This window comes from Mobula birostris, chromosome 3 (assembly GCF_030028105.1).
Source record: "Mobula birostris isolate sMobBir1 chromosome 3, sMobBir1.hap1, whole genome shotgun sequence".
Lineage (NCBI taxonomy): Eukaryota > Metazoa > Chordata > Chondrichthyes > Myliobatiformes > Myliobatidae > Mobula > Mobula birostris.
The window spans coordinates 168,354,111-168,379,764 of record NC_092372.1 but is presented as its reverse complement, the minus strand read 5'-3'; the positions used below and the strand labels follow the sequence as shown (position 1 = coordinate 168,379,764).

At 41.5% G+C, this 25,654-nt stretch overlaps 1 protein-coding gene across 3 annotated transcripts in view; it reads right to left on the bottom strand.

Moving 5' to 3' along the window:
* LOC140195408 (inactive phospholipase C-like protein 2) overlaps positions 1–25,654 on the bottom strand; it is a 230,596-nt gene that overhangs the window by 56,986 nt on the left and 147,956 nt on the right. For all 3 annotated transcript variants that reach the window (XM_072253651.1, XM_072253650.1, XM_072253649.1), the window contains exon 3: positions 8,482–8,682. In XM_072253651.1, the coding sequence (XP_072109752.1) occupies positions 8,482–8,682 (201 nt within the window). The remainder of the gene's footprint in view (positions 1–8,481; positions 8,683–25,654) is intronic.

Here is a 25,654-nt window from a genome sequence, read left to right as displayed (position 1 = left end):
AAGCAAGCTGCACTATGTAAATATCAAATAGTTGTTTAATGTTTGTCAAAGGGAACACCTCAAAACGTTTAACCCAATCACTAAAATCAAGAGATTCTGAAGAGCTGGAAATCCAAAGCAGCAGACACAAATGCTAGAGGAACTCAGCAGATTAGGCAATATTCATAGAAATGAATACACAGTCAACATTTCAGACCGAGGCCCTTCAAAAGGACTGGAAAGGAGTGGCCATCATTTTTTGGGGCAGGTTAGCTCTCCTTAAGCACCTCAGGTAGTATAGTACCACATGCAAGCTGCTGTGAGTTCACAAGGTCACAAGACAAAGGAGCAGAAGTAGGCCATTCGGCCCATCGAGTCTGCTCTGCAGCTCCCCCATGAGTTAAACTATTCACCCATCCAGTACCAATTTCCGGCTTTTTCCCCATATTTCTTGACACCCTGACTAATTAGATACCTGTCAATCTCCTCCTTAAACACCCTCAATGATCGGGCCTCCACAGCTGTATGTGGCAATGAATTCCACAAATCCACGACCCTCTGGCTAAAAAAATTTCTCCACATCTCTGTTTTAACTGGGTACCCTCTAATTCTAAGACTATGGCCTCTTGTCCTGGACTCACCCACCAAGGGAAACAATCTTTCCACATCTACTCTGTCCAACCCTTTCAACATTCGAAATGTTTCTATGAGATCCCCTCTCATTCCTCTATACTCTAATGAATACAGTCCAAGACCCGACAAACGTTCCTCATATGTTAGCCCCTGCATTCCAGGAATCATCCTCGTAAATCTTCTCTGAACTCTCTCCAACATCAGTACATCCTTTCTAAGATAGGGGGCCCAAAAATGCACACAGTATTCTAAATGAGGTCTCACTAATGCCCCATAGAACCTCATGAACACTTCCTTACTCTTATACACTATTCCTCTTGAAATGAATGCCAACATAGCATTCGCTTTCCTTACCGCCGATCCAACTTGGTGGTTAACCTTTAGGGTATCCTGCATGAGGACCCCCAAGTCCCTTTGCACTTCCGATTTTTGAATTTTCTCCCCATCTAAATAATAATCTGCCTGATTATTTCTTCTTCCAAAATGTACAACTGTACATTTGTCAACGTTGTATCTCATCTGCCATTTCTCTGCCTACTCTCCTAAACTGACTAAGTCTCTCTGCAACCTTTCCGTTTCTTCAACATTTCCTGCTCCTCCACCTACCTTGGTGTCATCTGCAAACTTAGCCACAAAACCATTTAATCCATAATCCAAATCATCGATATACAGCGTAAAAAGAAGCGGCCCCAACACCGACCCCTGCGGAACACCACTGGTAACCAGCAACCAATCAGAATAGGATCCCTTTATTCCCACCCTTTGCTTTCTGCCTATCAGCCAATGCTCCACCCATTTCAATATCTTTCCTATAATTCCATGGGCTCTCAGCTTATTAAGCAGCCTCTTAAGTGGCACCTTATCGAAGGCCTTTTGAAAATCCAAATACAGGTGTCCCCCGCTTTTCGAACGTTCGCTTTACGAAACCTCACTGTTACGAAAGACCTACATTAGTACCCTGTTTTCGCTTTCAGAAGGTGTTTTCACTGTTATGAAAAAAAAATCAGTGCGCAATAAAAGGCAGCGCGCCCCGAGCAGCCACTCTCCCCCGGATTCTCGCCGGCATTGCTTAAACATGAGCCTGTGAGCAGCTGTTTGCAAGATGAGTTCTATGGTATCGGAAAAGCCTGAAAGAGCTCATAAGGGTGTTACACTTATGGTAAAACTAGACATAATTAAGCGTTTTGATCGTGGTGAACGAAGTAAGGACAATGTGAGCTTGGCTTGTGGAAGTTGACGACGACGATGTTGAAGAGGTTTTGGCATCCCATCACCAAGAACTGACAGATGAAGAGCTGATGCAATTGGAAGAAAAAAGGATAACAATCGAAACCGAATGAGTAATGATAAAGTATGACTTTAATTTTGAAAGAGTACATCGGTTTAGGGGATATTTGCAGGATGGTTTGAGTCCTTATTAAAGAACTATGTGATAGAAAAATGCGCGAGGCTCAGCAGTCAAGCAAGCCTTCCAGCAGACGACGAACCTCGACCTTCGACATCGAGGCGGGCAGTCATAGAAGAAGATGAGCTGCCTGCTCTAATAGAAGCAGGTGATGAGATGACACCCCAGTGTCCCACCACCCCAACCCCCAGGCTACGGACAGATACTGATTCGCGGAGAATGCAAAGGTAGCCGGGAGGCACACAGCACATCTTTAAGAAAAAAGCCGAAATAAACATGCTAATTAATTAGGTGCCACCGACACGTAATTGTCAGCCCAGATCAGAGACGACGCAATCGGAAATCGGCACTGATCTGGGCCGACAATTATGGGTGGCACCTAATTAATTAGCGTGTCTGTTTCGGCTTTTTTCTTAAAGATGTGCTGTGGACCTCCCGGCTACCGCTGGACCCCTGCGTTCTTCGTGGCAATGTATCACTCAGCAGCCTGGAGGGTGGGGTCCACTGCACCACCCAAACTCCGACGACTCAGTCTAACACACCATCATCAGTGTGCTCGCTGTCTTCCCGACTCCCGTAAGTGATACTACACTGTACATACATTACTTCTACTTTATATAGGCTGTGTATTTTTACGTGTTATTTGGTATGATTTGGCAGCTTCATAGTTTAAAGTTACTGGAGAGAGTGTTTCTGCTGAGAGCGCTTGTGTGAGATTTTCTGCCAACAGCGCTTGTGTGAGATTTTCTGCCGATGGCGCTTGCGTGGGATTTTCGCTCCAGAGAACAGGTCAGTAATGATTGTGGGAAAGTATTTCTACTTTATATAGGCTGTGTATTTATCATATCATTTCCACTTTTACTATAGGTTACTGCTATTTTAGGTTTTATGTGTTATTTGGCATGATTTGGTAGGTTATTTTTGGGTCTGCAAACGCTCACAAAATTTTCCCATATAAATGGTAATTGCTTCTTCGCTTTACGACATTTCGGCTTACGAACCGTTTCACAGGAACGCTCTACCTTTGGATGGTGGGGGAAACTTGTACACAACATCCACAGCCTCTCCCTTGTCAATCTTATTTGAGATTATCTCAAAAAATTCCAATAGGTTGGAGAGGCAGGATCTTCCCTTCATGAAACCATGCTGGCTTCGGCCTATCTTGTCATGCACCTCGAGGTACTTCATAACCTTGTCCTTGAGGATTGACTCCAATATCTTTCCAACTACTAAGTTCAGGCCAGGCAGTATCTATGGAAAAGAATGAACAGTCAATGTTTGTAGAAACATCAACAGTTTACTCTTTTTCATAGATGCTGCCTGGCTTGCTGAGTTCCTCCAGCAATCTGCGTGTGTTGCTTGAATTTCCAGCATCTGCAGATTTTCTCATGTCAGGTGGAATAGTCACTGCTATGCCTTTCCTACTATCAAGGTTGTGTTGACGGACCAAGAAGTTCCTCGGTGATGTTCATCCCCAAAAACTTGAAACGGGAGACCCTTTTCACTACCTCACCATTTATGGATAGTGGGGCTTGTTCAGGAAATGCCCATATTTACATGCAACAAGTGACTTTGATAACCTATAACACTCAAAGGCCATTGGCAAACCAGGGTGCAACATTATTCAGTGTCAAAACAGCCCTCAGAAAGAAGATGCTTTTCCAGTTTTACTGTCTTGGTTTAGATGCTTCTATATCTCTCACTAGATGGCAGGAGATTGACAATGTCCAGGATTGGATAGGTCTTTAATGACGTTACGAGCAAACTGTAGACACTGGGAGTTGTAGATTGTTTCCATGTCCTGTAGTTGAGTCCCAGTGATGTGCTATCCTAATCAACAGTTGAAGTGCTTTGTGATCTTTCTTACTGCAGCTAGAGTACCACACTGTCATTCTGTGTGACAGTATGCTCTCTGTCACACATTCATAAAAGTTGGCCAGCAATTTTTGGGGCAGGTTAATGCTCCTTGAGCACCTCAAGTAGTATAATCGCTGTTGTGTCTTCCCTACTATCGAGGTTGTGTTTTCCCTACTATTGAGGTTGTGTCTTCCCTACTATCGAGGTTGTGTCTTCCCTACTATCGGGGTTGTGTCTTCCCTACTATCGAGGTTGTGTCTTCCCTACTATCGGGGTTGTGTCTTCCCTACTATCGAGGTTGTATTGACAGATCAAGAGAGCTCTTCGGTGATGTTCCTCCCCAAAAATGTGAAACTGGAGACCCTTTCCACTACCTCACCATTAACGAACAGTGGGGCTTTTTCAGGACCTCTTGCCTTCCTGAAGTCAATTAACATTTCTTTTGTCGTCTTACTGTTGGGTGATAGGTTGTGGTTCCTACACCAATCAGATAGTTTCAGCAACACACACAAAATGCTGGAGGAACTTTTTTTCTCCTCAGCTTTTTCTCTCCAGTCTTGCCGAAGGGTTTCGGCCCAAAACGTCGACTGTACTTTTTTCCTTAGATGCTGCCTGGCTTGCTGAGCTCCTCCAGCATTTTGTTTGTGTTGCTTGGATTTCCAGCATCTGCAAATTTACTCTTGTTTGTGAGATAGTTTCAGCACCTCCCTTCTATATGCTATTGTTTGTGATGAGGCCAACTGTAATTACAGTTGTGCCGTTTGCAAATTTGATGATTGAGTTTGTATAATGAGCAGGAGTGCAGTCATAAATGAAGAGAGAGTAGAGAAGGGTGCTCAGGACACACCCCTGTGGGGCACCGGTTTTCAGGGTTGGGGGGTGGGGTTGATGTGCACTTTCCTAGTTTCAACATCTGGGAACGATTAGTGAGGAAGTCCAAAATCAATTACAGGTTGTTACGCCAAAATCTAAATTATGGAGCTTGACGTTCAGCTTGCTTGGTAGTATGGTGTCAAAATCCGAGCTGTAACCAATAAAAAGCATTCTGACATAGGTGTCTTTGTGCTCCAGTTGGTTCAAGAGAGTATGAAAGGCAATAGAAATGGCATTTTCAGTTGAGCAAACTGATGCTGGTCCAAGGAAGCCGGGATTACATCCTTGATGTGGGACATGAAGCATGCCAGAGCCATAGCCTGGTACAGCAAAAGATTGCGAGTACCTGTCAGAACTTCTGCCAGCTGGTTGGCGCAGTCCCTGAGGACCCGTCCGGGTATGCTGTCTGGTCCTGCTGCTCTGCGTGCATTGACATTACAGAGTGTACGCCTCACCTCGTGAATGTTCAGCGTCCGTGCAGTTCCTCCATCTGATGTTAAGACCCTTATCACTGGTTCCTTATTGTCCTTATCAAAATGAGCAAAAAAGTTGTTTAGATCTTCAGCTAGTTTGGTGTCATCATGAGCAGAATAGGGGAGCTTTTCTTTGTAATCTGAAGTGGGTTTGATGCCTTCCCAAGCATGTTGGGGATCAGTGGCCTTATAGGAACATGTCTCAATCTGTGTCTTATGTCTAAACTTGGCAGTCTTGATGCCTTTCTTAAGATTTGATATGGCCTCACTTATGCTTAAGCATCACCAGATCAAACATGGAGGTACCTTCATGAACTCTCACAGCCTCCGATGCCCTGTGGTTTCAGGCTCTGAGGCCGACATGAGAGCATCCTTCAGGAGAGTGAACCCATGGAAAGCATCTAGCTCATTCAGGGTATCTAGCCAAGTACTAAAGACCTGTGCAGATCATCTGGCTGGAGTATTCACTGACATCTTTAACCTCTCACTTCGGCAGTCTGAGGTACCCACCTGCTTCGGGCAGGCTTCATATATTGGTGCATAAGAATGTGGTAACCTGCATCAGTAACGAACATCCAGCAGCACGTACATAAACTGTGGTGAAATGCTCTGAGAGGTTGGTGATAAAACTCCTGCCTGAGAAAGCAACTTGGATCCACTCCAAAGTGCCTACCATCACAACAGGTCAACAGCGGATGCCATATCATTGGATCTTCACTCAATACTGGAACATCTGGACAGCAAAGATACATACATCAGAATGGTCTTCATTGAATACAACTTGGCATTCTCTATTAATGTCCCCACAAATCATTAAGCTTCAAAATCTTGGCTACAATATCTCCTTGTGCAACTGGATCCTCGAGTTCCTCACTTGTAAACCTCAGTCAGTTCAGATTGGCAACAATATCTCCTCCACAATCTCCATCAGCACAGGTACACCACAAGGCAGCGTGTCTAGCCCCCTTTTCTACTAGCTTTATACTTAAGTCTGTGAGGCTGAGCACAACTCTAATGCCATATTTAAGCTTGACGACGACTGCACTATTGTTTGCCGAATCAAAGGTGGTGACGAATCAGCATGTGGGAGGGAGATTGAAATTCTGGCTGAGTATTGCCACAACAACCTCATACTCAAAGTCAACAAGACCAAGGAGCTGATTATTGACTTCAGGAGGAGGAAATTGGAGGTCCATGAGCCAGTCCTCTTCAGAGGAACAGAGGTGGGCAGGGTCAGCAACTTTAAATTCCTCAGTGTTATCATTTTAGAGGATCTGGCCTGGGTCCAAGTGTGTATGTGCCCAGCTGAGCCTCAACCTGGAAGATTGCAAAAATTCAGCATGCCATCTGAAACTTTGACAAACTTCTATAGATGTGTAGTAGAGAGTATATTGACTGCTTGCATCACGGCTTGGTGTGGAAATACCAATGCCCTTGCATGGAAAATCCTACAAGAAGTAGTGAAACAGCCCAGTTCATTATGGGTAAAGCTCCTGCCACCACTGAGCACATGTACACAAAACACTGTTGTAGGAAGGCAGCATCCATCTAGAAGCCCCACCATCCAGGCCATGCTTTCCTCTCGCTGCTGCCGTCGAGAAAAAGGTACACGAGCCTGAGGACTCACACCACCAGGTTCAGGAACAGATATTACCCTTCAAACATTCGGCTCTTTAACCAAAGGGGATAACTTCACTCATGCATCACTGAACTGGACTTAGTTTTTAGGACTTTTCATTTCATATTCTCAATATCTATTGCTTATTTATTTCTTATTATTATCATCATTATTTCTTTTTATTCTTTCTTTTTGTATTTGCACAGTTTATTGCTTTTTTGTTTGCACATTGGTTGTTGTCCATCTTATTGGATGTGGTCTTTCATTGAATCTATTGTGTTTCTTGTATTTACAGTGATTGCCCACAAAAAAATGAATCTCAGGGTTGTATATGGTGCCATGTATGTACTTTGATAATAAAAGTTTCTTTAAAACTTGAACTAAAGAAGGGTCTTGGCCCCAAACGTTGACTGTTAATTCATTTCCATTGATGCTGCCTGGCCTGCTGAGTTCCTTCAGCATTTTGTGTGTGTAACTCAATAACTACTACCTTATCAAAACAATCGTGTCATGAGCATTCCTGTCAGTAGACAAATAGTCCATTAATCACCAATTCTTCATGGTTGCACTTTAGCACCTGGACAAATTCAAACAGTAAAATCTGTTATCACATGTTCATAGGAAGAGCTACAGCAGAGAAAATGACCCTGTGTGTCCACACTGATTACTAGCAGCTCATTTACACTTACCCTGTATTAATCCTATTGTATTTATTCCCCAAGCATTCTCCAGAGTCCATCCATTTACCATGAGGGCAATTAACTGTGGTAATTAGATCTACTATGTCACGTGTCTTTGGGACATGGAGAGAAATTACAGGACTGAGAGAAAGCCTATGAAGTGACAAGGATGTGGCAAACTCCACGTTGACAGCACACAAAGTCAGGATTGAACTGGGGCACTGGCAGTGTGAGACAGCAGCTGTACTTGTTACATCATGGTGCCACTCTTCATGGAGCAGTTCTTATAAACCTTTTGGAGGCTTGAAGGAGACAATCTTTGATACACAACCTAAGTACATGACATAGAGTTGAGTTACCACTTAAAAGGCCTGAACTGCTTGACGGTCAGGCAAATGTCACTGTGAAGTTAAATCTGAACCACACACAAGACTACTTCAGCAGTTAAAAAGAAGTCTGAAAATTGTTCTTGTTAATCTCTTTAACATATGCATGTAGGATTCAGCCCAATTATAACACAAAATTACTTATATTCCTCCCCATCATTCAAGCTGCACATGCAAATTACCTCCAGAATGACTGAAGCAATAACAACCACTCAGCTGCAGGCTGAGTTGATTAAAAGATCTGTGAGACAGTTGTGCTGTTTGACTACCGCAAGAGTTTTCAATTACAATGTTTTTCTTTGCAGGTATTATACAGCATGTCTTTACCATTTGCAATGGAAAATAAAGTGGTCAGCTTTATGCTTTACAAGGAGATAAAGTATGAAGTATGCAACTGTCGGCATTTAATCAAGCACACTAATTTAGCTACTTTGGATGCATGCAATGGAAGGAAAATTAATTCTAGAGCTTTGCAAAAATAGGTAAAATATGTATTTTTTGTCAATAATACAAGAAGTTTAATAAGGCATCTATTGAAGTGATGAGGAAATAAGTTTTCTCACATAAAAATACTTACCACCTCGTATGCAGTGACTACTTTCTTCAGTACCTCAGGGATCATTCCTTGGGGCTCCATTGATGGGTAGTCATCTTTCAGGTTCAGTACAACAATTGGAATGTTATCACTGTTCAGCAGTGTTGACAATGCCATAAAGCACTGTATTAGATTAGAAACTGGGGATACACCACACAGTTCTTTGAAAGAAGTTACGGCGACCTGAAAAAAGAAATATAAATTTAATGACATTAAAATATATTTTACTATGCCTATCACTTACCATGGAATGGATATACCTGAATTTCAACAGGAGTAGTGATTCCCTAAAAGACCAAGAATAAATCTCACCAACAGCGCTCCCTGAAGCTGAATTTATGCAGCTCAAATAGCAAAACAAAAAGTCACAAGTCTTAAGTTTATGTCTCTAATGGTGTACAATCCACAGCTGGCATAACATTCAGCGAGAACAAATGCTCCTTGAAACACTCAACATTTGTTGTACCACTGGAAATCTCCATTTGTTCATTTTGGAATGTTTGAAAATTATGACTTTCTTGTTATGTTTGGACATGCTAGTTATAAAACCAGAAGTCGTCAGGGAACTTATTTGATGGTTGAAGTGCTGTATCAAATGGTCCTCTGTCCTGGAATGCATCCAATTTCCCAGTCAAACAGATGAAGCAGTAATGAGGTTGCAAAGATCTGACTGCATGATTTACAACATAAAAAGGTACAGGACAGTGTTAAGTATAATCATCCAGAGTTGGTGTAGAAGAGCTCTAGAGTCTGTGTCAGTGGTGGAATGGGGATGACAGGTGAATTAATATAAACTTAATATTAAGAACTGTGACTCAAAGTAGGAGAGGAAATGATCAGAAAACAAATGGATGTGTGGGATATACTGTGAAAGGATGCTGGCAGCAGAATTCAGGGTGGGTCAGTGAGAAATAACAACCAGCCAGTAGAATAGCTAAATGTGGAGGTGACAAAGGGATGGATATGAGTTTCAAAAATAATATGGATTAAGACAGAGATAGTCATTATGAACTGAAGGTAATATGTTTAGATGTTTAGTTCAAATTTTTACTAGCCGGTTTGCTATATGAATTGGTATTTTCTAAATCACCTTCAATTGCATGGTATGGTTAGGACAACCAGCCACCGGTGGGAGTCATCAGAATTAAATCCACATCCATTTAATTTTCAGTGTATAACACCATAAGACACAAGAGCAGAATCAGGCCATTCAGCCCATCAAGTCTGCTCCACCATTCCATCATGTCTGATTTATTATCCCTCTCAACACCATTCTCCTGCCTTCTCTCCATAACCTTTTGACACTCTGGCTAATCGAGAACCTATCAACCTCTGTTTTAAATATACCCAATAATTTGGCCACTAAAGCTGTCTGTGGCAATGAATTCCACAGATTCACCACTCTCTGGCTAAAGTAATACCTTCCTATCTCTGTTCTAAATGGACATCCCTCCATTCTCTCTCTGGTCCAGGACTCACCCACAAGAGGAAACATCCTCCTCACATCCACTCTGTATGGGGCCTTCAATATTTCATAGGTTTCAATGAGATACCTCACTCATTCTTCTAAACTCTAGAGCGTACAGGCCCAGAACCAGCAAATGCTCCTCATTGGTTAAACCTTTCATCGCTGGAATCATTCTTATAAGCCTCCGCTGGACCCTCTCCAATGCCAGCATATCTTTCTTAAATAAGGGACCCAAAACTGCTCACAATCCTCCAAGTGTAATCTGACCAATGCCTTATAAACACTCAGAATCATATCCGTTCTCTTATATTCTAATCCTCTCAAAATAAATAATGTTGCATATACTTCCTTTCACTATATTCCACCAAGCATTTCTTTGCCCATTCCCCCTATCTGTCCAAGTCCTTCTGCAGACTCCCTTCTTTCTCAATATCAACTGCTCCCCCCGCCTACCTTTGTATCACCTGCAAACTTGGCCATAAAGCCGTCAATTCTATTCTCCTAATTAATGACATGAAACAATGGTGAATGACAAGGGAAGTCAAAGCCAACAGAAAAGCTAAAGGGGGGGAATACAATAGACCTAAATTAATGGGAAGTTAGAGCATGATAGGCCTTCAAAAACCAACAGAAGTCAACTAAAAAAGTCACAAAGAGGGAAAAGATAGAATATGAAGGTAAGCTAGACAAAGGAGGATACCAGAAGTTTCTTTAGATATATTATGAATAAAAGAGAGACAACAGTGGATATTGAACTGCTGGAAAATGATGCTGGAGAGGTAATCGCAAACACGAGGAATTCTGCAGATGCTGGAAATTCAAGCAACACAAATCAAAGTTGCTGGTGAACACAGCAGGCCAGGCAGCATCTCTAGGAAGAGGTACAGTCGACATTTCCAGCCAAGACTCTTCGTCAGGACTAACTGAAGGAAGAGCTAGTAAGAGATTTGAAAGTGGGAGGGGGAGGGGGAGATCCAAAATGATAGGAGAAGACAGGAGGGGGAGGGATGGAGCCAAGAGTTGGACAGGTGATTGGCAAAAGGGATATGAGAGGATCATGGGACAGGAAGCCCAGGGAGAAAGAAAGGGGGGAGAACCCAGAGGATGGGCAAGGGGTATACTGTAGTGAGAGGGACAGAGGGAGAAAAAGGAGAGAGAGAAAAAGAATGTGTGTATATAAATAAATAATAGATGGGGTACAAGGGGGAGGTGAGGCATTAGCGTAAGTTTGAGAAGTCAATGTTCATGCCATCAGGTTGGAGGCTACTCAGATGGAATATAAGGTGTTGTACCTCCAACCTGAGTGTGGCTTCATCCTTACAGTAGAGGAGGCCGTGGATAGACATATCAGAATGGGAATGGGACGTGGAATTAAAATGTGTGGCCACTGGGAGACCCTGCTCTCTCTGGTGGACAGAGCATAGGTGTTCAGCGAAACGATCTCCCAGTCTGCATTGGGTCTCGCCAATATATAGAAGGCCACATCGGGAGCGCCGGATGCAGTATATAACCCCAGCCAACTCACAGGTGAAGTGTCGCCTCACCTGGAAGGACTGTCCGGGACCCTGAATGGTGGTAAGGGAGGAAGTGTAAGGGCATATATAGCACTTGTTCCGCTTACAAGGATAAGTGCCAGGAGGGAGATTGGTGGGGAGGGATGGGGGGGGGGAACAAATGGACAAGGGAGTCCCGTAGGGAACGATCCCTGCGGAAAGCAGAGAGAGGGGTGGAGGGAAAGATGTGCTTAGTGGTGGGATCCTGTTGGAGGTGGCGGAAGTTACGGAGAATAATACGTTGGACCTGGAGGCTGGTGGGGTGGTAGGTGAAGACAAGTTAGGACTGTCTCTAACATGGACAATAAAATCAGAGGTACACCTTTATTGACGGTTCACAACAACTTCTTTAGTTCTAAAAACTTTTTAAAAATCTGAAAATGTCCTGAAAGAAAAAAAACAACAAAAGCAATTTCTTTAGATCTCACCACCTGAGGCTGTCAGACACTCACACGTCATGGGAACCTAGGTGAATTTCCAGCAAGAATACAGATACAGAGGATTCTGGTTAATTGGGCACATCCGGGCCAGTATATTTTGGCTCAGTTAAGCAACTGCCTTAATTAGCTGAAGTTTCATGGAAATAGTTAAAAATGTATAACAAGACAAACTAACGTTTAACTAACAAATTATGCCTTTAAATGAAATATAGAACAAATCAGAATACAATTAATACTACTGTAATAATATAAAATGGTGTATTAATTCTTAATAGTTATCAACAGAGGAGTTGATCCAGTGTATGCTGACATGTTTTTGATTGACTGAAAATGAACAAAATTAGCACAGAAACCTAATGCAGATAATGGGCGGCCTTCAAATGATGCTTTTGATGATTGCATCCTCCTAATCTTCATTTTCATTGTAACATTCAAGATGATTGTCAATACTTTCAAATTCTTTGTAGTTCCTAATTTGACGAAGTTGTGAAATTGTTCCATTTTCACTCCTGGGTGTTTCTGGCATCTCTAACCCTAGATAGTTGAAATCGCAGTGAGCAAGTCAGTTACTGCTTATTCTTCACCAACTATCAGGGACAACAATACTGTTTTTTGAACACAAGCACATGCCTCTTTTCACACTGTCTTCTGTAAAAATGCTATTCATTTTTCTCAGTTCCTTCATCTCCTCCCTATCTATTGCCAGGATACAGCTTTCCTTTCAAGGATGTCAGGGATGTCCCCCTTCTTCAAAAATGGGGTTTCCCTTCCTCCACCACTGAAGCTGTCCTCACCCACATCTTCTTCATTTCCTGAACATCCTTCCTGGTGAGGCAACGCTTCGCCTACAAATCTCCTGGGGTCGTCTATTGCAGGGGTCTCCAACTTTCTTTGCACAGCGGACCGGTTTATTACTGACAATATTCTTGCGGACCGGCTGACCGGGACCGAGGGGGGGGGGAGATTCCCAGATAAGAGTAGCTGTCAAATACTTTGTGTTTACCCTGAGAAAGACTACAATGACCATGAAGCCTTGCGTGGGCACCTGTATGCGCATGCGTGTACGTGCCGATTGTTTTCTCTACAAATTGTTTTTGGCGATTCTGTTCCGGGGGGAGGGGGTGTTAATCACGACCGGAATAGGTGATAAGTGCCTAATACACTCAATTTCGTTTCCAAAAGGGTTTATCTAACGAATTTAATATTAAACACACAGCGCATATTTTCCTCGCATGAATATAGTAATAAGTCAATTATCAGGGGAGGGCAGGGGAGCTTGAAGTAATTGTTGAACAAACTTCCAGTAGAAGTGATTGAGGCAGGTTCGATATTATCATTTAAAGAAAAATTGGATAGGTATATGGACAGGAAAAGAATGGAGGGTTATGGGCTGGGTCCAAGTCGGGGTCGGTGGGACTAGGTGAGAGTAAGCGTTCGGCACGGACTAGAAGGGCCAAGATCGCCCGTTTCCGTGCTGTAATTGTTATATGGTTATATAAGTCACTTATAAGTCAATAGCATCTTAAGTAACTTTTGGATATTAAACACAAAGTGCATATTTTCCCCGTATGAACATATAAAATCATTGCAACAGACCAACATCGCTGAAACAGTGGGAGCCCTGGGCTTGTTTCTCTGCAACAAGACGGTCCTATCGAGGGGTGATGGGAGACAGCGATACTCGAAGGAGGTTCCTTATGCCCAGTCTATTCTGCAATTTAGTTTTTGTTGCATTCATTGTAGAGATATGTTGGAAATGGAAGCAACGTTTTCAGTGCTTTCGTGGCTATCTCAGGATATTTAGCCTTGACTGTGATCCAGAATGCTGGCAGAGATGTTATGTCAAACATACTTTTCAGCCCGTCGTCATTTGCAAGCCCGAGGAGTTGATCTCCTTCCCACGCTGACATGGATGACGCGTGCGTAATGACCTCGCATGCATTCAAGTTCAACAGTGGCCATGACAGGGAATGAGGAAAGGTGCAGCTGACTCATATCGCCAAATCATATCGTTTCCTCGTGGCCCGGTAGCACATGCTTTGCGGTCCGGTGGTTGGGGACTGCTGGTCTATTGTGTCTGGTGCTCCCGAAGAGACCTGTCATAAATTGGGGGACAGCTTCACTGAGCACCTCTGCTCCATCCGTCAAAAGCGGAACTTCCTGGTGGCCAAACACTTTAATTTCAATTCCTATTCCAACGTGTTAGTCCATGGCCTTATCTTGTTACAAGATGAGGCCACCCTGTTTTCCAGCATCTGTAGAATTTCTTGTGTTTATGACATACAACTGATGTTCTTTCAAAGCCGTTTGCTTTCAGCACAGTGTAGTGTCCAATATGCATGCGACTGACACTAGTTAGAAACTGTTTGGTAACAGTCTCCTATCCCAAATAAACAATGGAAACCTCAGCTGTTTTCTCAATTAGTTTTTTGTCTTTGAGATGTCCCAAACAAGCATTTGCCCAATTAACAGATGGACCAATTAATCAGAATCCACGATAACTAACACTTGCAGAAGGTATGGAAATACTGACTGATGTAAAGTAGATCAAGAATGTAAAGTAAGATGACAAAAATGAAATGTATTTGTAAACTATTTAATAATTTACACCATTAACTATAACTTTGAATCTAAGAAATAAAATAATGGGAAAAAAGTTAGTATTTTGTCATCTTATATTACGGCATAAACCCAGGAGCATAATAATCATTCAGAATTCCATTCAAAAGAATTGGAAATTGTGTAGAACACTCTAAAGAACAATCAGAATGCTGTAGCTGTGAACATTATACATTATAAATACTATCTTAAATTATATCTTGATTTAATCTATAAAACCACATTAATTATTATTACAGTACATCCTGAATCACGGTAAACTCTGTGGCCTCTGTAATACATACTGTACATGCTTCTTGAAGACATAGCCTATCTTTGGAATTACATGGTATAGCTTCATTTTGGCAGAAGTTAATATATTTAAATGAAGATATTATCTTGTACCACAAGGGATTACCATCCAATTGTTGAACTGTAACTATAGATTTCTTCAAATAGATTCCACCTTTCATTTGAGAGTTTCAACTCTCAGGTGAGAATTGGAAAAAAAATCCTAATAGCAAAAAACAGAACAGGCAAGTATGATTAACTGATCTCTATTTCAAAGAGTACCTTATCACAGACAAAACAGTGCCTTCTGTGCTTTAAGGTTCTTTACTGTCTTACTCAACTGCTTGAAGAAATTTTTCAGTTTAAAATGTTGTACCATTCATCACATTGATCTGTTTCAATATATCATATTCAACAACAGTTTACAGAATACCACTGTTATACATGTTGCCTGACATGAACGTTATGAAAAGGGTAAAGGGCATTTAGCACTCAATATTACGTTACAGTCATTCTCCTATACATCTGAAATGTTGCATTTAGAAAGACATTACTACACTCTGGGTCATTGTTTCATGTTCGGCAATTTCATAATAGCAACATGACCTTGTTTACAATGCGGACAGAATAACAGAAACAATCCCAAATAAGGACCAATTCATCACACTGTACTATAATAGGTATCACGTCACAGCAATATTATTATAAAGAAAAGTCACTGCGACAAAATGTTGCTGAAATTTTAACATCTGACATGAATCTTGAGTGTCAAATGTTCTACTTACTGAGAGAGGTCTTCGCCATGACCCTGACCGCAATTTACATAATGTAGATGTTAAGCAGGCACTCGATATATTGAGTGCCTTGATTAGCAAACAAAAACCAGACTATCCCGACAACTTTCACATCCTTGCTGGGGACTTCAATTAGGCTAATTTGAATAAATCTCTGCCCAATTATCATAAGCACATCACCTGCAGCACCAGGGGTCACAATACACTCGACCACGGTTACATCACCATCAAGAATGCCTACTATTCTATCCCTAGAATGTATTCCTGGAAATTTGATCATCTGGCTGTCCTCCTCCTCCTACTACTTACAGGCAGAGGCTAAAGAGCAAGGCACCAGAGGTAAGGACAATAAAGAGGAGATTGCAGGAGGCAGAGGAACAGCTACAGCATTGCTTAAAGTCGGTGGACTGTGCCGTGTTCAATGACTCATCAGGGAACCTGAATGAATACGCCACAGTTGTCACGGACTTGGTAAAGATACCTGTGGATGAGCGTGTCCCCACAAAATCATTCCAAGTCTTCTCCAAACAGAAACCCAGCATGGACCAAGAGATCCACATTCTGCTAATAGTATTCAGTTCTGGGACTAAGAGAAGTGCAAGAGGTCCAGGTATGAACCCCAGAAAGCAACCTCACATGCCAAGAGTCAATTGCTGACCAAGCCTGAACCATTGAGGAGTGCTCACAGCTATGGCAGGGCTTGAATGCTGTCACCTTCTACAAAGTAAAACCAAATGACATATTCTATCTGACAACAAGGTTTCACCCCCAGATAAGCTCAATGCCTTTTATGCTTGCTTTGACCAAGAGAATATGGAAGCAGCTTCATGAACTCCCACAGTCTCTGATGACCCTGTGATTTCAGTCTCTGAGGCCAACGTGACAGCATCCTTCGGGAAGGTGAACTCACATAAAGCATCTGGCCCAGACTGTGTTCCTGGTCAAGTACAGAAGACCTGTGCTAATCATCTGGCTGGAGTGTTTACTGACATCTTTAACCTCTTGCTTCAGTAGTCTGAGGCATGCACCTGCTTCAAGTCGGCTTCAATAATACCAGTGCCCAAGAATGTGGTAATCTTCTTTAATAACTATTGTCCAGTAGCACTTGCATCCACTGTGATGAAGTGAATTGAGAGGTTGGTCATGAGACAAATCAATTCTTGGAGTGACTTGGATCTGCTCTAATTTGCCTACCAACGTAACAGGTCAATAGCAGAAATAATTTTATTGGCTCTTTACTCAGCCCTGAAATATCTGGACAGTGGAGTTGCATATAGTAGGGTGCTCTTCACTGGCCACAGCTCTACATTTAACACTATCATCCCATGCACAGATTCGTCATGGCATCTTGTGATAGATATTCACTCTGCTTTTATTTTTGCTAAGCTTGATTTTAAAATAGCAGCTGCCATTTGAAAGGTCACAAACAGCTGTAAGTAAACTCGCAACTAACATTTTGTTTAACTTCTGCTTGCAAATAGACATCAGTCTTCAGTTCTTAAGATGTGAATGAAAAGCACTCTTCACAGAACAGCTTTGTAAACTGGCTCTGTATTTTGAACACGTTCTGACTGTAGAGTCACTGAACCTCCTTTATTAATGCTTGAGACTGTTCAATTTGGGTTGTTTCAAACAGACAAGCTGACTCTTTGTCATGGTCCCATCCGTGAAGTCCGCATTCTGGTTCACAGTCCGGTCCGTGGATTCCATATTCTGGCTATTTCTTTTTCCCTTGTTCCATTGGGTGCCTTAATTGAGGCACCCGATTCTCGATTCCGGCTGGCAACATAGATAGCTCTGGAGTCCAGTGATTCCTCGCTGGACCGTCATTGTCATAACCTTGTCAGAATCCCCCTCATTAACCTACTGGAGTGGGACGAGAGCCGCTGTCAGTAGTTCCTTGGCCGTGTCTAGGGCTTGCCGCTACTTGGAGCCTTTTCGTGTCAAAATAAAGAACAGTCTAACGTTGTGTGGTTTTGTCTCTCTGTGTTCTCTCCTCCGCTGGGTAGGTCCGGCCGTTCGCTGCTACCCTCGGGGGGGAACAGTCTCAGTATTTTGTGCCCTGTGTCTAAGAAGAGACCCAGCTCTATGTCCTGTATCCAAGGAGGAGTCCCGGCTCAGTGTTCTGTGTTCTGTGTCCAAGGAGGAGTCTCGGCTCAGTGTTCCATCCCCTGTGTCTAAGAAGAGACCCAGCTCTAAGTCCTGTGTCCAAGGAAGAGTCCCGGCTCAGTGTTCCATCTCCTGTATCTAAGAAGAGTCCAGGCTCTATGTCTTGTGTCCAAGGAGGAGCCCCGGCTCAGTGTTCTGTATCCTATGTCTAAGTCAAGTCTGAGCCTAGTCCAAGTCGAGAGCCAAGTTCCCAGTCCAAGTCGAGAGTCAAGTCAAAGCCAAGTCCGAATCTAGTCCAAGCCAAGTCTGAGTCAAGGAAGTCCTAGTTCTAGTCAAGAGCCAAGTGTAGACCCAGGTACCGAGTCCCTGCCATGACCCAAGTCCCAAGTCATGACCTGAGTTCCCTGTCAAGTTCAAGTCCCAAGTCCAAGTCCAGGTTTTCCGGTTTGTCACTCTTCGTCTACCTTCGTGTTATCATTTTGTCCTCGCTCCTTGGCTTCCCTAGCATTCTTAATAAATGTAGTCCAGTTCCTAGTACTTCAGTGTCTGTGTCTTGCACTTGGGTCTACTTCCATCGCCTCCTTATGACACTCTTAAGTTGCTTAGCTCAAGGAAGCTTGTAGAACAGATGGATAATATAATGTAGCATATCAAGAACTGGTATGTTTATAGTTTGAAACGTTTATGTAGTCAAAGAAAATAGCTTTATGGTAGTTAGCTAAGATCTGTCTCCAAAAAATGCTTTTAGACCATTTGTGAAAGGATATCTGAGAAAATACCACCTGCTTATGAAGTCTCCCAAGTGGCTGAAAAACATATAAATGTAGACAGCAGTTCAGGCTTATTAGGAAAGAAACATGGAAGAACTGGAATCCATTCCTCCAGCTTCAGTTTCTGTGAAAGACAACTTGTTCGTCTGCATTTTTGGTACGTCTTTTTAGTTTGGAGGAATTGTACCTGTGTTTTGGAAATCCTTAAATATTTGAGAAATGCTTTGTGCTGTGTGCCTTGGAAATGGTTTATGTTTTTGAAATGGTTTGTAATTGTAATTGGGAAATGTTTAAGATCGAAACCCTCTGGGAGCTTTAACTATGTTTCAAGAATGTGATGAAGAACATCTTCAAGGAGTGATCTTCAAAAAGGCCGTATCCATCCCCCATTGCCCAAGACATGCCCTCTTCTCATTGCTACAATCAGGGAGGAAGTACAGGAACCTGATGACATACACTCAATGATTCAGGAACAGCTTTTCCTCCCTACTATCAGATTTCTGAATACACATTGAACCCTTACTACTTTTCTTCCTCTTTGTGCATTACTTACTTAATTTAATTTAACCATATTATATATATATATATGTATTGCCCCATAACAACAAATTTCATAACAATGCTAGTGATGTTAAACCTGATTCTGATTTTGCTTGGATTTAAATGTGTATCACTGAAAATAAATGAACTGTGTTTTAAACTACTTTGTTAGCTGAAATTATCTTCTTCTAGGTAAGAAGAGGGGACCTACCACTCAAATGATCGGCATTGGCTGCTAACCTCACTGTGGAGAGTAAAAAAGGGAAATAAATGAGTCTTTGAAGATTGGGTAGCTACAGTATAATTTTCATTTAGTGAGAGTACTTGTGGCAATTTATATCCGATGGTGCTTAAGGTCTTTGAGTTTAGAGCTGCGCAATCAGCAAAATCAATACTATCTCCATCTCAAACTTCTATAGATGCACAGTAGAGAGTATCCTGACTGGTTGCATAAAGGCCTGGTATGGAAACACCAGCGCTGATGATTGGAAAAGCCAATGAAAAGTTGTGGAAACAGCACAGTCCATTCAGGAAAAACCCTCTCCCACTATTGAGCACATCTACAAGGAGAGCTGCCACAAGAAAGCAGCATCCATCACCAAGAATCTCCAACAAGGACAACCACTATCCAGGCGATGCTGTCTTCTTGTTGCTTCTGCCAGCTAGGAGGTCTAGGAGCCTTAAATCCAACACCAGCAGGTTAAGGAATATCAGGCTGTTGTACCAGCATGGGCAACATCACACATCCTAAAACTGAACTGATTCCACAGCCTATGGATTCACTCTCAATGACCCTACCACTCTTGTTCTCAATATTATTTATTTATTATTAATTTGTTCGTATCTGCACAGTTCATCTTCTTTTGCACACTAATTCTTTGTCTATCTGTCTGTGTAGTTTTTCACTGATTTTATTGTGTTTCTTTGTATCTACTGTGAACGCCCATGGAAGAAAATGGATCTCACTATAGTATATGGTGACATAAGCATTCTTTGAATAAAATTTACTTTGAATTTTGAACATTGAACTTCATTTCATCACCATACTGTAGTTAGACACAGGAACTGTGTACAAATTTCTTACATTCAAATTACTAACTCAAACACCAGGGAAACCAGCATCCAGTTGTTAACTCTGCTCCTTAGACCTAATCTCAAACAGGGTAGGAGAAGACTGGGTCACCACTGCTTAACTCTGAATAACAGTGAAAAACAAATGATAATATGCAAATTCTGGGTATGAAACAACAACTGAGATGGAACTTAGCCACTTCCATATTGAGTGGACAGTGATTTTCCACTCAGAGAAACACCCACAGTGTTAACCTGCTTGACTGAACTGAATAGTTATTTTTAAATTTCTGTTTCACTTTCTTAGAGTAATTTGAATATGATTCCCAGATACGTGGGCAGTTTTTAGGTATGTGTATGTGGGTGAGTGAAGAACACAAGATTAAAGTTTTGTTTTAGCTAGGTCAAAAACATAGAAACATAGAAAACCTACAGCACAATACAGGCCCTTCAGCCGACAATGCTGTCCCGACCATGTACTTACCTTAGAAATTACCTAGGGTTATCCATAGCCCTTTATTTTTCTAAGCTCCATGTACCTATCCAGGAGCCTCTTAAAAGACCCTATTGTATCCGCCCCCACCACAGTCACTGTCAGCCCATTCCGTACATTCACCACTCTCTGTGTAAAAAACGTATCCCTGACAGACCCTCTGTAATTACTTCCAAGCACCTTAAAACTGTGCCCTTTCATGTTAGCTATTTCCGCCCTGGGAAAAAGCCTCTGACTATCCACACTATCAATGCCTCTCATCATCTTATACACCTCGACCAGGTCACCTCTCATCCATCGCTCCAAGGAGAGAAGGCCAAGTTCATTCAAACTATTCTCACAAGGCATGCTCCCCAGTGCAGGCAACAGCCTTGTAAATCTCCTCTGCACCCTTTCTATAGTTTCCACATCCTTCCTGTAGTGAGGTTACCAGAGCTGAGCACAGTACTCCAAGCGGAGTCTGACCAGGGTCCTGTAAAGCTGTAATATTACCTCTCGGCTCTTGAGCTCAATCCCACGGTTGATGAAGGCAAATGTACCATATGCCTTCTTAACCACACGTCAACCTGCACAGCAGATTTGAGTGTCCTATTGATATGGATCCCAAGAACCCTCTGATCTGCCACACTGCCAAGAGTCTTACCATAAATACTATATTCTGCCTTCATATTTGACCTACCAAAATGAACCACCTCATACTTATCTGGGTTGAACTCCATCTGCCACCTCTCAGCCCAGTTTTACATTCTATCAATGTCCCATTGTAACCTCTGACAGCCCGCCACATTATCCACGACACCCCCAACCTTTGTGTCATCAGCAAGTTTACTAACCCATCCCTCCACTTCCTCATCCAGGTCATTCATAAAAATCACAAAGAGAAGAGGTTCCAGAATAAATCCCTGAGGCACACCACTGGTCACCAACCTCCATGCAGGATATGACCTGTCTACAACCAATCTTTGCCTTCTGTGGGCAAGCCAATTCTGGATCCACAAATCAAGGTCCCCTTGGATCCCATGCCTCCTTACTTTCTCAATAAGCCTTGCATGGGGTACCTTATCAAATGCCATGCTGAAATCCATATACACTGCATCTACTGTTCTACTTCCATCAACGTGTTTACTCACATCCTCAAAAAATTCAATCACGCTCGTAAGGCACGACCTGCCTTTGACAAAGCCATGCTGACTATTCCTAATCATATTATGTCTCTTCAAATGTTTATAAATCCTGTCTCTCAGGATCTTCTGCATCAATTTACCAACGACTGAAGTAAGACTCATTGGTCTCTACTCCCTTTCTTGAATAAGGGAATAACATCTGCAACCCTCCAATCCTCTCTCTAATCCTCTGGAACCTCTCCCGTCCCCACTGATGTTGCAAGGATCATTGTCAGAGGCTCAGCAATCTCCTCCCTCGCCTCCCACAGTAGCCTGGCGTATATCTCATCCGGTCCTGGTGACTTATTCAACTTGATGCTTTCCAAAAACTCCAGCACATCCTCTTTCTTAATGTCTATATGCTCAAGCTTTTCAGTCCGCTGCAAGTCATCCCTAACAAACACCAAGGTCCTTTTCCATAGTGAATATTGAACCAAAGTAAGCTATCATATAATATTTTTTCTGTTACTTTAGGAACATATCACTGGACCAACTTTCTCCCCAGATTTCAGAAGCCATGGAATATTCCACTTCCTAAAGTTTGCAGTCACCTGTACCACAGATAATCACGTTTCTCCCAATGATATCCCTGATGTAGTCTCAAAATGGGAGGCTAACAAAAAACTGCTGAAATGCCAGGCCCAAGAAAACCTGCTGATGAGGGTGAAGCTCCCCCAGGATTACCACCTGTTAAGTCTGCTTTCTTAATTGAATCTCTTCGGCATTCACACATTATCTAATTCAGCCAAGTTTTATTTCATCACAGAAGTAAGCTTAAAAAATAAAGTTATTAAAAAATTAGAAGTTAAAACTTCAAATGCAAGTATGCAAACATACACACACACTCAAAAAAATTAAACTGACTTAAAATTAAATCTGATAACTTTCCTTAATCCTCACAGTTGATTTCTCCCACTGAGCCTGATGGGCTTGTTATGTCTATCATAGGTTAGCCTCGTGGAGATTCCGTGGTCTTTTGCAGCCCAGGATTTGGGGAATTCTTGAAGTTCACCTCCCTCGGGTGTTGCAGCACAGGTGTTCTGAGGCTGTAACACAGCCTTTGTTTTAGTTATATCAGCTGACAGATCAGTGTGAATATTGGCAGAAGACTTCCCCCTTCAGTTAAAGCTAAAACCTGCCCTTAATGATTTAATCATTTTGACCAAACGTCAATTTAATCATATATTAATTTAACATACAAGGTGTAGCTGCATTCTTTTTTGAAGGAGAAATCTAGTTGAGGTCCCCCCTACCTGCACGGTTAGATATTAAAGGCTCTGCTGCACATCCAGTTTTCCAGAGAACATTTATTATTCAAATCATGATTCCATATCAATCTTTGATTTCTTTTCACTGTTTGGGAATTTACAGTATGCAAATTAGTGGAATATTTATCTTTACAGTAACAAAATGTAACTGCAAATATATATAAGTGTAAGTTTATTGTATACGACAGTAAACAGCAACAACACTTTAAATATACAGTGAAAATTTCTTGTATTTGTGGCTATCCGTGCCATAAGGGATATATCGAATGTTCTCAAGTTATTCAGAGAACCAAGGCATGTTTATTAGTGACAGTTTTTGCTGATTGTAATGATCATGAGAAATATGTAATACTCATGCACTTCTGGGTCATAAGTGGCTAAGCAGAGGCATTTAAGGCAATGGGAAAGTACTAGAACTCCTGAACGAGAGGGGCTTTTTCTTGATTTTGGTAGAGCCTTGCAATCAATCTATTCACTTAAACATCAATATCAGTCAACTGACCATTTGAACACGTGAATTGTATAGAAATACAAGCACCTACCTCCACAGAATAGTTATGTCATTATTGTAATCACTCAGAAACATTATATTGTTAAACACTATGTTCTGATGCACAAATCACTGACAGCAATTTTATAGAAAATAATAGTCCAATTTAATAAAAAATATTTTCATATTCAAGGAATACAAACATTTTAATTCCTGTCTGTATTCTTTGTACATCTGACAACATGGAAATGTATCGAATCAGAAGGGACTAATGGATATACCAAACTCTCCAGAAGTTTAAATTATAAATTCAAATTATATTATACACAGAAATGGGCCATAAGTTCAAACTGATTTGTGCTGATACTTATTTTCCAGCAATACTGAATCAATGTGTGGTTCTCTTATTCATTCAATCACCCAACATTCAATAAAATATCATTGCTAACTGGATGTTAGCTTTAAGCATTTAACTCCTTCACTTCAGTACTATGTTTGGAGTTACAGTCACCAACAAACATGCTTCCCCTTTCTTAGTCCTAACTAGTTATTTTTACACTTCTACAGATGTAGTTCAGTAGTAACCTTTGCTGAGACACTGAAATTGGTCTTATCTGCTATCGAGTTAAAAATCAACCACATTGTTTCTGTAGTATCCAGTCATATCCTAAAAGATGTACATTACTCATGGAAGAAATGAAGGTCAGATTATAAAGTCACTAAAATCAATGTACCTAAGGAGAAAAAAGAAATTCCCCAATTCTGAGGAAGGGTCACTAACCCAAAACATTAACTGGTTTCCCTTTTCACATAATGCTGCTACAACTATTAGATATTTTCCAGGTTCCAGCATTTACAGTTTTACTTGTTTTGTAATGTACCTGAATCAAATTGGAAGAAACTCATAATGTGAGAACACAAAATTCAGCTGTCAGACCTCTGAGAAAATTGACCACAGGCTATGGCAGAGACTATGTCACATTCTGAGAAAAGGTTTAAAATAGCTATTTGGTCAATGACTCATAAGTATAAGTGTAAAAAGGAGCAGTAGCAAGCCACCTAACTCATGAGCCTAATCCACCATTGATATGATTATGATTCCTCTAATCACAAGCGTCAACCCCACAATACAGCTCAGCCCCCATAATCACTTTTTTAAATGTGTTCATTCACAGGATGTTGGTTATGTAGAACATAGAACAATACAGCATAATACAGCCCCTTCCTCCTATGATGTCGTGCCGACCCTTTAGTCCATAAGATCAATGTAACCCTTCCATCCTACATAGCACTCCATTTTATTTTCATCCATGTGCGTAAGAGTCTTTTCAATGTCCCTAATGTATCTACCGGTATTCCATGCACCTTTCACTCTCTGTGGAAAAACCTACCTCTGACATTCCACCTATAACTTTCATCCAAACAACTTAAAGTTATGCCCCTTGTATAAGCCATTTCTGCTTTGGGAAAAAAAGAGTTTCTGGCTGTCCACGTATTCTATGCCAAAGTTCTGCTACAAAGACTGACACTGATTGTCCACTCCCAAATGATCCTCAGACAAGTTAAAAATAACCACATTTTTCAGTCTAAAGTTACATTTAGGCTAGACTTAGTGGGGAAAGGAGAAGAAAATATTTATAGATTTACAAGCACGGGGTGAAAGAGACGTCTTAGACAAATAACACTAAGCCCACATCCTGTAAATGAGTATATTTTTATATATTACAAAGGTTATATAGGTGATTGGTTATAAAGGATTGAGTAAAATGGTGGAATTCCTAATCTGAAAGACATTAGTGAAGCAGAAAACTTGATACAGGAATCTAGCAGCTTCATTATTACCTCATCAAAATGTTTTTTAGACTTTCTTTTAGAAAATTTAATTACTCAAATTAAAGTCTTCAGCAAACATTGTGGGATAAACAAAATTTGCCACCAGGTGAAAGAAAGATTAAGAATACTGACAAAAGCTTGATCAGTGGACTAGCTTCAAAGAACTATTTAAAAGAAGAGACGTGTAGAGGGGCTGAAATGTTTCAAGGCCCAATTCCATTCTCAAATGTACTGCTTAAATCAATACAATTACCTCACAGAAGATGGGAGGAAT